The sequence below is a fragment of the Aegilops tauschii genome, chromosome 2, assembly GCF_002575655.3.
Source record: "Aegilops tauschii subsp. strangulata cultivar AL8/78 chromosome 2, Aet v6.0, whole genome shotgun sequence".
NCBI classification, from domain to species: domain Eukaryota; kingdom Viridiplantae; phylum Streptophyta; class Magnoliopsida; order Poales; family Poaceae; genus Aegilops; species Aegilops tauschii.
In genome coordinates, this window is record NC_053036.3 from 471949674 (window position 1) to 471966613 (window position 16940).

A 16940-nucleotide genomic window follows, 5' to 3' on the forward strand; every position below is an offset into this window, starting at 1 on the left:
CAATTCGGCTAGCTTATCCCATGCCATGCAAGACGCTACGTCTTGGAGAGGATGGGTTTTGAAGACCATGAAAGTATGGAAACAAAGAAAATTCACCTAAGGACCCATCATGATATAGATTTTGAAGTAAATCTGTATAATTCTGAGAGCGTAACCCATTTTGGTTGCAAAAATTGTGAAGCATTTTGCAAGATGTATGGTTTTGATGAGGGTATGCTTGTCACCATGGATCTTGGTGATCCTGACATCGAGCAAGACAATATGGACATTTGGGTCTTTGTTGATACGCCTCCAATTCTACCGCTATGTGAGTTTCTCAAACATAGTTATTAGCTAATTTATATTGTTCATTTCAAAATAGTTGACAGCTTATTTTCATTGACAGCTTATTTTGATTGTTCAAACAATGTGCAGAACATGGTAGACAGAACCTACTACACCGATGGCTCTGAGTTAACTTATAAGGAGAAAACTCATCTGGTCGGATTTTGTACTGATCTTGAGAATTACAATATCTATTATAAAACTCCTCCACATTATGGTCAATACGTGCCACTAGTGCACGTGTTGAACTACGGTAACTACTATGGAAATACCCTGGTAAGATTTCTTACTATTACGACATCCGTGCATCTTTTGCATACTTCTAAAACTAGTACATCATTGCTAACTATAAAGTTATTACTATGTTTTTCAACAGATAATCCCAGAGGATTGTGTGCCTCATTTGATGTATCAGAATGGTAGGCTTGATGTTTTGAACATACAACCAGGTCATCCTACGAATCTCAACTGTCCATACCGGATTTCTAAAAGAAGTGGAGACACATGCAAATCAAAGAATGGAAAAAATGTATGGACAGTCGCAAGGAGGTTCTTGGAAGCAAAAGAAAACGAAGCGCAAGAATTGGAGACAGGATGATCTCCATTCTCCATAATGGAGAGTCAGGGTCTATATTGTTTTATGCTATTTTACGTTAAAGATGGTATTTCGGTCCTACCTAATACTGATGATCATGTGCTAAGAACAATTAAGTAGGGTTGGTTCGATGACTATGAGGATGATGATCGTATGACTTGTTATTAATAACGAGTAGAAGTTGTATGATGATGATTAGTAGGACTTGTTATTATATATGATGATGCATGATGCGCGCATGAAGAGTTATTGTATATCAGCGGGTGAAATGAACATGGATTGGATTGAAGTGAAGGCAACATACATGTGGTGCATGTCGAAAGTAGTACAATCCAAACTTGATCAAGTAGGGCTGCTTACATATAGCTATTGTGCTTACTACGTTATGTCGAAAGTCGTCTGCCATCCTAAGATAGACCCAAAGAGTTTCTCGAGCAAGCTTCTTCCTTTCCTCCGGTTCCTTCCTTCATGCGAAATGGAATGGTCCAAAATCTAAATTCAGCCGGCTTACATATAGCTATTGTGCTTACTACGTTATGGGACGGGACGGAGGGAGTACTAGAGAGCAGCCGTGGGGAAGCTCTTGACGAAGCCAACTCATAGCATGCAAGTACACAAGGTAACGTATACGTACCGGGCATGAACAGGAACAGGCGCAGCTGCTAGCTAGCGAATGGCATCGGGACCAGGCAACCGAATGAACTTATTGCGGCGACCAGGTCTACGGATCGACCCACACTAGCTGCTGCGTGCTGACCGGGCGCAAGTCGGTCAACTGGGATGTGACCCAGAAGCAAAGCCGTACGTGCGTACTCAAAGGCTGTGGAACGACGAGAGAACGATCGTTTTCGTGTGCCCTATGCCGGCTCAGTCAAGAAGTTGACGAGACGCACGCAGAGCGGTGGAGCCGATTTTCCACGCAGCAATGTTTGAACCTCGACAAAGGTGATCACCCAAGGAGCCCAGTGTTGACGTGACCTGATGCATGCATCCACCGCAGTGCAGTTCAGATGGATGGTTGGTTGTTCACAGGAGTGCTCGCCCCAACTCTTGAATTGTGCATGTCGTATGCATGGCATGGGGCATGGGGGGCTGGGGCAGCAGCAAATGGCCCACCCGACCTGTCTACGTGCTGCTGGGTTTGTACGTACCCTGTAGCTCCCTGACGGATAATACAGACCAATACTCATGTGCAACTTTTTTTCCCTTCCAATTATTGCACCATGTCTCACGTGTACTTTGGATCTTTCCCATAGCTTGTTTTGATCAATTCTACTAGTATTGCTCCAGGAAAGGTGGCCATCCGTTCAAAAAAAAAAAGTGGCCCACATGATTGAGGAATGAACGATCGGGAACAGCACAAGACTGACTGAACTCGAGCAGCTCCAAATCACTCTCTGCCTCTGATAGCCTATCTGCTTTTCTGCTTTCAGCTATCAGATTACCGATTGGAAGGGTGCCGCCCAAAGTCAGCAGACCACCTAACCCTGCCAGGCGGCCTCCGTTTCTTTGTTGTTGTATATTGAACGTCCAAAGATTCCACCTAGCTACCTCTGGTAGGCCTAACCAGCGTGGTGGTTTTGCCATCTCACGGGTCGGGTCAGCATCCCGATCACCGTGTCACGCAATACCCAATCGGCGAGAAGAAAAGTTGATAAGCGTGCGTGCATCCCAGTCACTGCAGAGATAGAGAAAAGGATGCTTCAGTAGTTCTAAAGGAGTACGCATTTACCTGTATGAATTCCACTGAAGACAGCTCGCAGTTTTCAGTTTCAGTAGCTCAAGCAGTGAACACAGTGCTATGACTTCACTTCGAACCTTTGAAATTCCACTGCAGAGTGCAGACAACATACAGTTTTCAGTCTCAGTAGCTCAAGCAGTGGACACAGTGCTATGATTTCACTCTGAACTTTTAACTCTGCAGTGGTACATGGTTCAACTTTCTTGTTGGAGGCACGGCACTCTAGTAGACTTGAGAAGGACCGATGCTTGCAAGTGAACCAAAGTACTGGTCAGTTTGCCAACCGGCCCAACAAATTCTCGTAACAGTGGGCGTAGATCATACAGCACGCCGACATAGCCGAGGAAATTGCAACCTGACATCTCGAAAGGAAACTAGAGGCTAATCTACATGGGTAAGGATAAGATCGGTAAAGATCTCTAAATTCCCATCCTGTTCCATGTTCTTCCCCATCATACGACTCCGCTCGCCTTTACTTGACAGCTTGATGGGGTGTCATTTCATGATGCAGCATGTACAGTCAATATGAAGGAGCAACTTTGGTTCAGTGGCCTGCATTAGAGATGTTCCCACAAGTATTCATCCATATGGCCATATTGTCTATGCGTCGACGTATCGAGAAGGTTGCGCCCTAGAATGCCACATCATCTAGTCATCAGGCATCATATCTTGGCCGTCGTCTGCAAAAGGGTACTCACAGCTGGTGACGGACGGAAATTAGATGCCACAAGGATAACATAAAGTGTCAGGGTATTTGGTTTGTTAATTGTTGCTGCTCAAAGATAAGGTTGACGATTTGCCGCGTATTGTGAAGGAATGGATGAGAAGTGAAGATGTTTGGACCATGATCGATTCAAGTGGCAAAGAAAACCAATGGCATCACCAACAAACAAGATCAGCAGGTCCAAGGAACCTACCCCTCATGGAGAGACTCATGTGTCAAATTCAAATTTCCCACTTGTCTCACACTACAAAACATATTCAGGCACACCTCTTCACCTTAAAATAGTATTTCGAGGCCAAAAACCTACCCCAAAATAACTTTGAGACAAGCAATTTGATTTAGCAAATTGAACGAACAGGTTTAAGTTTACCATTAGGCCGTAAGGCCCATTACACCCACTACGAAACGTGAACAGAAAACATTGCATATGTTATGATTTTAGCTGTAGAGATCTCGCAATTGCCTGTAAAATTGCACATAACTATGATATCTACGAATTGCATTTTTGTTGGATCAATCAATTATGGATGGAGACCATGCTAAATATAACCTTCACCTGCAAATGTATCAATACGGTGGCCTGCCACATATATTCTCAAAGGTACTAATTGATCGGGATTAAACAGCTTGGCACCTTAGAAAAAAGAGAAAACAAAGAGAGCATATAAATTAGAGAGAAGTAGATGATCACAGAACATTCAGAAAAACTAGTGAATGTTCATAAATTCAGATATTGGATGAGTATCCAATCGATACATGCAGGAGATATGATCATTCTTCTCCAAAAGACACCAACATATCTTTAAAAACTACAGGACATGAAAGACTATTTATATTCCAAAGACTCCAATAATCTCTGCAAACTAAGGACGAACCCAGTTCAGGTGGCTATGTATTGAGTAACTTGCGGAAGCTGACACAAGAATCGAAGATGAGTATTACTAAGACTTTTTTTAGAACGAAGATGCCAGCGGCATCCGGCTTTAAATTAAGGGAATAAAGCCACGAAACGGCAGAGTCACAAACACCGACGATATCTCAGACACACACAGCAACAGAAATGAGAACAGGGGGTTCCAACAAGTAACATAACGGCAAGCACCACCCCGAGCACGCAGGCTACTAAGACTTCCATGCCTTCTGCAACATATCTGCTACGATAGTCTCCTCCAAATTATCTCTAGATAGAAAGTGGAAAGTGAAGCACACACTACTTCGTCTCAGGTGGCTACATGTTAACTAAGCCATCTATTCTAACCCAGGATGGACACACTAAAATTTGAGAAGCTTCATAACTCTCTCCAAGATATTTACTGAGACAGCAGGGCTTGATTTCTTCAGGTGCACATATCCCTGGCTTGCCAACACATTATCCAATCTATTGGAAGACATGATAAATTCAGCACAAGCATCTTTTAACCTGCTGCAGTGATGTTGGTCTGCGAGAGCTAACGTGGTCGCCACAGTCTGAACATCAAGAGTTTTGCAAAGAATGTCTTCACACATCATCTTCATCCTTTCCATTGCATACCGATCTGCAGCCACTAGTAAGTGCCTGGCCATTTCCTTTTTCTCATCATCATCAAAGTTATCCATGGAAGGCAATGAATCTGTGTAGATAAAGTGAAGCAATGCCTTGAAACACTGGTAGAAAAAGAGGCTTCCATACGCCCCCACTTAGTCCCCAAAACAATCGAACCGCGACCAAAGGGGTCTTTAGTCGCGGTTCGGGAGGAGACCCGCGACCAACTATCTGGGCCCAGCGCGCTCGGTCGATAGCGGGCGGACGGGAGGGGCTTTAGTCCCGGTTGGCCTGGCCAACCGGGACTAAAGGTCCCCGAAGGCCTTTAGTCGCGGTTGGCCAGGCCAACCGGGACTAAAGACCCATCCAGCTGGCGGACGGAAGGGCCTTTAGTCCCGGTTGGCCTGGCCAACCGCGACTAAAGGTCCCCGAAGGCCTTTAGTTGCGGTTGGCCAGGCCAACCGGGACTAAAGGCCCATCCCTATATATAGGACTCAGCTCACTTCACTTCACTCAGCTCACTTCACAATTTTCAGAAGGGGGTGGTGGGTTTGCTTTTGGTTCCTCCTATGCACACAAGGTGTTTGATGAAATGCCCGAGAGCCTGAAACAAACATGATATGAAGTGTCCGAGCCACACTTGAGCTTTCTCATTTATTTTTCCTCCGCGATCGCGGTTAGCAACTTGAACCTTTCATGTGTCATTGATAAAATATGCATGTGTGTAGTTCATTGTTTAATTTGTATTATTTCTAGCTAGTTAGTTTAACAAATGCATGATGGTTAATTATATACTTTATATAATAATAATGCAGATGAATCGGCAATGGATGTACGGTCCCCGAGTCTCCGGCGAGTTCACTACGGGTTTGAAAGATTTCCTCGTAGTGGCAAATGCGAACAAGCAGCAAGGTTTTATTATTTGTCCATGTGCTGTCTGTAAGAATCAGAAGGGTTACTCCTCCTCAAGAGACGTTCACATGCACCTGCTTCGGCACGGTTTCATGCCAAGCTATAATTGTTGGACCAAGCATGGAGAAAGAGGGGTTAGAATGGAAGAAGATGAAGAAGGGGATGATATCGATGACAACTATCATGATCATTTCGGTGATACTTTCATGGAGGATGATGCTGAAGGTGGGGAAGGGTTAGGTGAAGGTGAAGAAGAGGCACATGATGAGCCCGCTGATGATCTTGGTCGGACCATTGCTGATGCACGGAGACGCTGCGAAACTGACAAGGAGAGGGAGAATTTGGATCGCATGTTAGAGGATCACAAAAAGTCGTTGTATCCAGGATGCGATAATAGTCTGAAAAAGTTGGGCTGCACACTGGATTTGCTAAAATGGAAGGCACAGGAAGGTGTAGGTGACTCATCATTTAAAAATTTGCTGAAAATGTTGAAGAATATGTTTCCGAAGAATAACGAGTTGCCCGCCAGTACGTACGAAGCAAAGAAGGTTGTCTGCCCTCTAGGTTTAGAGGTTCTGAAGATACATGCATGCATTAACGACTGCATCCTCTACCGCGGTGAATACGAGAATTTGAATGAATGCCCTGTATGCACTGCATTGCGTTATAAGATCAGAGGCGATGACCCTGGTGACGATGTTGAGGGCGAGAAACCCAGGAAGAGGGTTCCCGCCAAGGTGATGTGGTATGCTCCTATAATACCACGGTTAAAACGTCTGTTCATGAACAAAAAGCATGCCAAGTCGTTGCGATGGCACAAAGAGGACCGTAAGTCCGACGGGGAGTTGAGACACCCCGCTGATGGAACACAATGGAGAAAGATCGACAGAGTGTTCAAAGATTTTGCAGCTGACGCAATGAACATAAGATTTGGTCTAAGTACTGATGGCATGAATTCTTTTGGCGAGCAGAGCTCCAGCCATAGCACCTGGCCCGTGACTCTATGCATCTACAACCTTCCTCCTTGGTTGTGCATGAAGCGGAAGTTCATTATGATGCCAATTCTCATCCAAGGCCCTAAGCAACCCGGCAACGACATCGATGTGTACCTAAGGCCATTAGTTGAAGAACTTTTACAGTTGTGGGCCAGACCTGGTGTACGACGCCCCCCAATCCACCTCCGGCGAAGAAGCAGAAGCAGGCGGACAGCAAGGAAACCCGCTCCTGGACTATTAACCCGGACCCTTATGTACCTAAGACCACAAGGGTACCGGAGCCATCACTGAAGCCTCTCCTCCCAAGGCCTGGGGAACTTAGTGAAGCTGAAACCAAATTGGCCGCGTCTGCTGATTATGAGAAATGGAAGGCGGATATGAAGGCGAAAAAAGAGCCTGAGCCCAAGCAAGTATTCACTGAGAAGCAAAAGAAGTGGGCTAAGGATTTTTTGACGACACCGTCCCAAGCCGAGCTGAATATGCCTGACGACTATGGACATGAACTTCGTAGGCAAGCAAAAATATTGAAGGAGGAGAAAGAAGAAAGTAAAAAAAGCGGGAAACAAGTTGACCAGCTCGGGATGCAGAAGAAACAATCGATCCCCCCGCTCATAGTGAAAGCCGGTCCGGAAGAGGACCCCGAGATCATAGCAGCTGCGGCAGCACTTGGATTGACTGTAGCGAGTGCCATGAAACAAGCGTCCGAGATGGGTTTGACTCTTCGTGCCTTCTTAGGCCTTGAGGATGCGCCAGTATGTGAGATAGCATTACAATATGTGCGGAATGGGCCTCTCGTCGAGCCTGCGCGGGAAAAGAGTTTACCACCACAAATGCGAAATCTGCTACGTTGGTACAAGCAATTCATAACATGGGCCGACAAAGAATATATTTATGCGGATGTTACAGATGAGCATCACACCAAACGGTACTCTGTAGAAGTTCATATGAGTGAATTGTTCCAGCTGTTCAATCTGCGCGACCTCGACAAATCTATGCTGAGTTGCTACGTTCTGTAAGTGATTTATTTCTACCTCATCTCGTTCTTCATTGCCTGCACTATATATATATATATATTGTCCTAACTATATTGTTGCGTACGCTATTATGCAGATTGAAGATTTGGGAATGCAAAATAAGAAACATCCATGATGTTGGGTTCATTGACCCACATATCGTTAATGGACATGTGTTACAACATCACCCCGAAGACGTGGAGAAAGACTTGTACAAGTTTCTTAGAAAGCATCAACTCAAAAGTCATATTCTATTTCCTTACCATTTTGGGTGAGTGTTTCTCTCTTGTGCCCATTCTCTTTTGTTTACTCCATGCATGGTATGTCTAATCGATGAGTTATGCATGACTGTGCATGTAACGTGTCCGCAGGTTCCACTGGATTCTGCTAAATATTGAACTTCACACCTCCAGAGTTCTAATCATGGACTCTATGGATTCGGATCCAAAGCGTTGGGCCGACATGAGAAAAATGCTGCAAAAGTAATTATTTTCAATCATTTGAGCTCTATATCGATCGGTCTCTTTCGTTCATTTCCTAATATCAAGTAACTAATAACTCCCTTGTTCATTTAATTTTCTTTGCCCTGTAGGGTTTGGAGACGGTTCTCAGAAGAAATTGTCGGTGAATTCAAATATGAGCTAGATTTCAGAAGGTTAGTTAATGTGGATAAGCAGCCACCGGGGACCAATCTATGCGGATACTATGTTTGTGAGAACATCCGGAGACACACCTCTGAGCGGAAGGCATCGGATAGCGTGCGGAACGCGACGGATAACTTGCGGAGGAGGCTTAGTCCAGAAGCTCGCTTCCGACCAATTCAAGAAGAATTAGCAGGATTTTTCATGAGGGAAGTCATCAATCCTAAAGGAGAACACTATACCGAGGACGAAGAAATTTATATGCATACCCGAGATTGAAACTTGTACGAAGTTGTATATGGTCATCCATCCTAATTGTGTATGGAAACTTGTTCGAAGTTGTATATGGTCACCCGAGATTGAATATATATTATATATTCCTCTTGAATTCTTCTTGTTTGAAATTTCATATGCATGTATATAGTAGCGTAGAATATGTGTACTGAAACTTTATCAAAATTAAAATAAAACACAAAATATAATATAAAAGAAATAAAACACTCCAAACTAAAAAAAAACCAGGTTTAGGGGGGCTAAAACCCTAAACCTGCGGAGGAGCCCTTTAGTCCCGGGTGGCCACGAGAACCGGGACTAAAGGTCCTCCGCCCCGACGGACCACGGGCGTCCACGTGGACGGGCCTTTAGTCCCAGTCAGCCACAAGAACCGGGACTAAAGCCTTTAGTCGCGGTCCGTAAGAGGCGCGACTAAAGGGGGGGTCTTTAGTCGCGCATATTTAGTCCCGGTTGCACAGCCGGGACTAAAGGCTGTTGCGAACCGGGACTAAAGGGCTTTTTTCTACCAGTGAAAACAGCAGGCTGCATTTCTTCGACGGTTATGTTCTGGCTCCACTTGCCTCTCATCGGTCCATACAGCTCTGCCTTGAAGACTGGAGACCGTATTGCGAGCACAATCTTATGTGCAGGAAAAATCTCACCTTCAACCTCGAATGCCACATCTGCTTCCTCGGCCGCCTCTAGCAGTTTTCCAAAATTTTCCGCCAAGTCTGAGGGTGGCATCTGGACCTCAGCTGTTATCGCAGTGTCCGCAACAAGTGGTTCCTTGATGACAGTTAGATCGCACTCAATTACAAGACGGTCATCCCGCAGGTAATCCGACTTCTCTAGCTCACTCTTCTTCTTAAAATATGGAAGACCCCAACTATAACTGGTCCCACTGGTGCTGAGGGAATCGAACACCATTGGGGACTTCAAGACTGAGAAAACCGATGACGACAGCCCAGTGGTGTGGTTGACCAGCCTCAAGTCGTAGAGCGCCCTTACCTTGGCACCCTTGCTCAGGAGCTCCAGGTAGACTGAGACGTGGCCCTGGCTGTTGGCGTGTGTGTCTGCCCCGTCTGGGTAGTAGCGGATGCACCATTCGTACCCGCCAACAGAGACGGTGGTGGACCGGATGAATTTGCCGATGCCCATGCCCTTATGCAGGCTGTACCCGACGATGTCGAACACAAGCGTGGCCCGCGCCGTCACAGGGGTGCACCTCGAGGCCCTCCTTTCTGTTGGCCTCTTCGATGCCGCCATAGTGAGACTTTCCCTGCGAGCTGAGGATCAAGGCGGTGGCGATGGGAGAGCTAGGGGAGGGGGGAACGTCGATGCGATCTGGGCGTGGGAGACCGCGACACGACGGTGGAAGGTAGGCGGGCGGCGCGACCGAACCGGAAGACGAGGGTTTGGGCGAACAACAGGGGACGAGGGCTCCAGAATTTCAAGCAAAAACCCTCCGTTTCCGAGTATATCTCTCCTGTTCCGCTGGCTCACGAAACTGCCTCCCAATCGATCTCTTGTTGCCCACGTGAACAACGAAAGTGCCCCTAGCGACTGGTGGCTCCCGATCGATCTCATACGGAGGCCATGGAGCGGGAAAATACACAGGTATCCACGATCTGTGGATCGGCGATACGATCCTTCCCTCCTAGACGAGACGAGATCGGCTACGGCGCCGGCCTCTCACCTCCACTCCCCTTGCCCCTCGCGGTAAACATATTGTAGAGCATCCTCTCGCGCACGCCGGCTGGGACGAGTTCCCCGTCGCCGGCGTCCAGCCCTCTACATGCACCAGCGTGTGCGATGGTTCCATCCGTTATAGGCGGCGGCAGGTATCATACACGCTGCCGGAGGCAACCTCGCGTCAAGCTCAGGGAGGAGTGCGCCTCACTCGGCCTCCCCTCCGTGGACGTGCAGGCCGGACCGCCGGAGCCGCCTACGTCCCACGGTCTCGCGCTTTTTTTTCGAACCGGGCTTTTCCCCTTTCCATTACTTTCATAACGGAAATACAAAGTCTCAGGAACTGAAACCAGCAAGGCTAGAGAGAAAGAGGAAAAGTGAGTTCGGGGCAACACCAGGAAACCCACTATCTGCGCCTGTCATCAGGAACAACAGATCATGGGGCGAAAACCTGGGTGTCACCCAAACCCGCACTACGAACACCTACGCAAAGTATCACCAGTCTTACAGACACCACCAACAGGCACCAGGCCACAACGGCCATAACAAAACAACCCAAAAGAACTACCAGAACATCCACATCAAGGACCAAAGAACACCACCCTGTTCATCCGGCACACGAGACTCCAGGAAGCATCGACGGCTCATCTTCGCCAAAGCACCAGAAACTTACTGATCAGGGTCCGCAGCGTCTTATTCCTCAGTTCCCATCACGTCCGTCCCTAGTTGGAATCGGGGGACCGCAAAGCAGCAGCATCTGAGTTGTGTTCTCCTTCAGCATCTCCGCTCCTTTTTTCACCATCTCCCCTATCTCTGGTTTCTGGAGACCTGCCCAGTACATCAAAAAGGCACAAGCTGTAAATACAATTTCAAATGGAGAGTTAATCCATTTGAGTTTGAAAGTGGCTCGGTTCCTGGCCAGCCAAATAGCCCAATATATAGCAGCCAAGCCAACGGTGTATATTTTGTCCAGCCCAGGTAAGAAACTATACATCCACACATAGTATTGCCAGATAGTATTAGAGGCAGCAATCAGTTCCAAGCACGGAACCTACGGTTCTCCACACCACCCTGGAAACAGGGCACAAGAACATCAAGTGCTGAGTTGTTTCTAATTGGTCACAAAAAGAACAGCAAGAATCCCCAGGCCATAATCTTTTTTTCATGTTGTCCCTAGTCAGGATGGCATTCTGTGCCATCTGCCACAAGAATATTTGTATTTTAAGAGGCAATTTTGCATCCCAGATCCATTTAAAGTTAGATCCTGCAATATCCCTCTCTAGCCATGTGTACATGGACTTTGTACTATATTTGCCCGACCTGTCTAGTTTCCAATAAACCTCATCTGGCAAATCACTTTGTTTCAGAGTTGACATCTCTTTTTTCATTTCCTCCCATTGTTTCGTCATCTCATGAGACATCCTACTTCTAAAAGAAGAGATCTGATCAAGACATTTAAATTTGTGAACAGTACAGTTTTGGTCAATACAAGTCTCAAAGAGCAGTGGGAATCTGTCTTTAAAAGGGATTCTACCATCTAGGCTATCAAGCCAGAGTCTAGCCACATCTCCCCTGTTCAAATTAATACCTCTACCCAGCATATAAAGGTCTTTCACTTTCAGAAGTGATTTCCAGCACGGCGAGTCACTTGCTTTGTGTTTAACCACAGCAACCGAAGTTTTCTTGAAGTATTTAGCCTTAACTATATCTTGCCAGAGCCCTTTCTTTTTCTCAAGCTTCCACCACCATTTCACTAAAAGACTAATATTTTGTTTCCTCAAGTCTTTAACACCCAAACCCCCTTTCTTTTTGGATCGACATACACGGCCCCATTTAACCATATGGTAGCCTCTTTTTTTCCTTTTCTATGCCAGAAAAAATTTCTTCTAGGTTTGTCCCACTTCTCCAAGGTAGTCTTGTTCAGAAGAAACATAGACATGTAAAAAGTAGGAATATGTGACAGCACAGAGTTCACTTTAATCAGCCTCCCCCCCATGGATAGAGCTTCACTAATCCAGTTTTCACAGTGATCGATGAATTTGTCATCTACAAAGGCCCAATCACTACACTTCAAACCAGCATAGCTCACAGGCATGCCTAGGTATTTGATAGGGAAGTTACCTATCTGGCAGTTAAACATCTCAGCATATTTTTGCATAGTAGTATCATCAGCACGTATCGAAAAGATTTCACTTTTCAGAAAATTGATTTTCAGCCCAGACATGACTTCAAAAAAATATAACAGCAGCTTAATATTAAGAGCATTTCTAGGATTATCCTCGAAACATAAGATCGTGTCATCCGCATATTGCAAGATAGCCACCCCATTTGGTATCAAATCAGACGCCAACCCTTTGAACAAGCCATTCTGCTGAGCTTTAATCACCATTTTTGTCAAGCAGTCAGCGGCTAAGTTAAAGAGGAAAGGTGAGAATGGGTCTCCCTGGCGCACCCCTTTTGAACTTTGAAAATAGGGCCCCACCTCGTCATTCAGCTTCACACTAACTGTGCCTTCTACCAAGATTTTCCTAACCCATTCAATCCATTATGGATGAAACTCCCTCATCTTATGACAATTTAACAGGAAATTCCAGTTAACTTTGTCGTAAGCTTTGGTGCCACTGTTTTACATTGTCTATAGCTAAATATACATGCATCCAAACTAAACAAACTATATATGCGACATGCTTAGAATTTCATCTAGTTTCATAATATGCTGTTTGATTTAATTTGCATAAATGACTTGCTAAAATGGTTTAATTCATATCTAAATAACCGTAGCTCCATTTTAAATAAACTTTATATGTAAATGGGGTAGAAAAATGCATAAATTAACTTGCTGCACTTTATTTTGCTGTTTAACAACATTAAAATTGTGTCTAGGACAGAACAGTACCAAATTCGAAATATGCATATGAAGATTTTCCGGAATTGTTGTTTGTTGTTCCGGCCTTTTTTAAACTTGCCTAGATAGGTAGTATTATTATGCTTCACATTTTGCCATGTTTAACAACATTTAATATTGGTGTGTCCCTACACGAGAGCGAACTAAATAATTGATGTGGTGTTTCGTCAATATGCAACTCGTTGCATATTGAGCTCCACTTAATTTGTAGTATTGTTTGTGCACTTTGCCATGCCATGCCTCATTAAACCGGACATGCATCATACTTGATTGTGCATCATGCCATATTTATGTGATGGGTGTTTACCATGTTGTTTGCTTCTTTCCGGTGTTGCTTCTTCTCGTTAGTTCCTATTTCGTTGCGATCGTGAGGATTGGTTTGTCTATGATTGGTTCGTCTACGTGGCTTCATCTTCTTTATGGACTCGTTCTTCTTTCTAGCGGGATTTCAGGCAAGATGACCGTCACCTTGGATCTCACTAGTATCATTGCTATGCTAGTTGCCTCGATGCTATCGCTATGCCGCGTTACCTACCACTTGCTTATCAAGCCTCACAAAATGCCATGAATTACCACTAACCTTTGTCACCCTTCCTAGCAAACCGTTGTTTGGCTATGTTACCGCTTTTGCTCAGCCCCTCTTATAGCGTTGCTAGTTGCAGGTAAAGATGAAGTTTGCTCCATGTTGGATTATGTTTATGTTGGGATATCACAATATCTCTTATATTATTAATGCATCTATATACTTGGTAAAGGGTGGAAGGCTTGGCCTTATGTCTGGTGTTTTGTTCCACTCTTGCCGCCCTAGTTTCCGTCATATCGGTATTATGTTCCCGGATTTTGCGTCCCTAACGCGGTTGGGTGTTATGGGAACCCCTTGACAGTTCGCCTTGGATAAAACTCTTCCAGCAAGGCCCAACATTGGTTTTACATTTGCCTAACAACCTAAGCCTTTTTCCCTTGGGTTTCCGGAGCCCGAGGGTCATCTTTATTTTAGCCCCCCCCCCCCCCCCCCGGGCCAGTGCTCCTCTGAGTGCTGGTCCAAACCGAGCGATGTCCGGCGCTTCCTGGGCAACCAGGGTCTATGCTAACCCGACGTCTGGCTCATCCGGTGTGCCCTGAGAACGAGATATGTGCAGCTCCTATCGGGATTTGTCGGCACATTCGGGTGGTCTTGCTGGTCTTGTTTTACCATTGTCGAAATGTCTTGTAACCGGGATTCCGAGTCTGATCGGGTCTTTCCGGGAGAAGGAATATCCTTCGTTGATCGTGAGAGCTTATTATGGGCTAAGTTGGGACACCCCTGCAGGGCATAAACTTTCGAAAGCCGTGCCCGCGGTTATGTGGCAGATGGGAATTTATTAATATCCGGTTGTAGTAAACTTGAAGTAAACTCTTCTAAAATACACCAACCGTGTGCGTGACCGTGATTGTCTCTTTTCGGGGTTGTTCGAGAGGAGAACACGGTTTTTGGGTTATGTTTGACGTAAGTAGGAGTTCAGGATCACTTCTTGATCATCACTAGTTGATGACTGCTTGCGTTGCTTCTCTTCTCGCTCTTATTTGCGTAAGTTAGCCACCATACTTTGCTTAGCCGCTGCTGCAACTTCACCACTTTACCCCTTCCTTACCCATTAAGCTTTGCTAGTCTTGATACCCATGGTAATGGGATTCCTGAGTCCTCGTGGCTCACAGATTACTACAACAACAGTTGCAGGTACAGGTTATGCGATGATCATGACGCGAGAGCGATGTTTACTTGTGTTGGAGTTCTCCTTCTTCTTCGTCGATCTTGGGTTAGGTTCCTGGTCGGCAGTCTGGGCTAGCAGGGTGGATGTCGTTTGAGTTTCTATTTGTGTTACATCCGTAGTCGGATGTTGATCTTGTGTATGATCTATTGATGTATTCTGGCGGATTTGTATGTCTTGTATGCATCCCCATCTATTTTGTAATATTGATGTAATGATATTCACCTTGCAAAAGCGTCTTCAAGATGCGCTTTTATTCTTGATGGGACCTTCTATTCAAGATGCGCTTCAATTCATTGGGGACACCGAAGCCCGCGCCCGGCTCTCCTGCGCGCCAGGACGGACGATGCATACGCTCTCCCGCGTGGGCAATCTGCTCGACGTCGTTGCACTCTCCTTGTGCCAGCCCACATGGGTACAAGAGATGGTGAACTCCTACGAGACTGAAGCGAATGCGCAAGAGTGGCTCCAACACCATGCCATCCATATATAGCCCCGACGACGACTATACATGGGCAGCAAAAGGTCCACCCGATCGAGCTGTCTACTACTGTGCACGTACTGCCGGGTTTGTACCCTGTAGTTTCAGATTGGACAATATACAGCACCATGCCCTTGTGCAACTTCCTCTTTTCCAATTATTACACCATGTCTCACCTGTACTTTGGATTTTTCTTATCCTGTTTTTCCATCCTTTTTTTTAGCAAATGTTTTTTCATCAGTTGTACTACTCCGATGCTTTCCTTTGCTTCAGGAAAGGTGGCTACAATGGTGGCCCACCTGATTGAGGAATGAACGATCAGGAACAGCACAAGACCGACTGAACTCGAGCAGCTCCAAATCACTCTGCCTCTGAAAGCCTATCTGCTTTTCTGCTTTCAGCTATCAGATTACCAATTGGCAGTCTGCTCGCCAAGTCAACATACAACCTAACCCTGGCGCCTTCAATTTACTTTTTATCCGAGCTTGAATACCCAAAGATTCCACCTAGAGCTAGCTCTGTCACTTGTTTTTGTTCGATGCCATGTTTGGAATGAAGAAATTACAAGGATATGCTCTTGCTAAAAGAAAAACTCATTGAACAAAGCATTACAGTTTGTAATTTATAAACAGGCTTTCTTTAGAATATTTTGTGCGAGCATGCAGGGACTCATGTGTCAACTTCAAATTTCGTATTTGCTGTATTTTCAGGCCAAAATAGTATTTCTACTAAACATATTGAGGAGATCATCTTCACATTAAAATAGTATTTTCAGGCCAAAAACCAATCATGACTTTGAGACAAGCAATATGATTTAGCAAACTAAGAACTGCTTTAACCTGCATATATTATGATTTTAGCTGCATATGTCATAAGTGCCTGTCAAATCATACTCATCCTACATCTGCAATTGTACAAATAAGGAGGCACATATATTCCCAAAAGGTACTAACTGATAGGAATTAAACATCTTGGCACCTTAAAAAGGAGAAATTAAAGAGAGCATATAAATTAGACAAAAGTAGATAATTACAGAACATTCAGAAAAACTAGTGAAGGTTCATAAATTCAGACATAGGATGAGCATCCAATCAGTACACGCAGTAGATATACTCATTCTTCTCCAGAAGACACCAAAATATCTCTAAAATTTAAAGGACATGAAAGTCTATTTATCTCCAAAAATCTCTGAATTCAGGTGGTATTTACTAACTTGCAGAAGCTAACACAAGAACCAAGATGAGTATACTAAGACTTCCAAGACTGACTTGAATTTTCCAACATAACCACTAAGTTTGTCTCCTCCAAATGATCTCAAGAAAGTGAAAAGTGAAGGATAAGACTACTTCATCCCGCAGGTGGTTACATGTTAACTAA

The 16940-nt window shown here is 45.0% G+C and overlaps 1 protein-coding gene across 1 annotated transcript; it reads right to left on the reverse strand.

Moving 5' to 3' along the window:
• Nucleotides 1–4656: 4656 nt before the first annotated feature.
• On the reverse strand, nt 4657–10006 carry LOC109739663 (BTB/POZ and MATH domain-containing protein 2-like). Its single transcript, XM_040400493.1, has 2 exons — nt 9278–10006; nt 4657–5028 (listed from the first exon to the last, which is right to left on the reverse strand). The coding sequence occupies exons 1-2, from the start codon at nt 10004–10006 to the stop codon at nt 4657–4659; spliced, it is 1101 nt and encodes a 366-aa protein (XP_040256427.1).
• Between the last annotated feature and the right edge of the window lie 6934 nt (nt 10007–16940).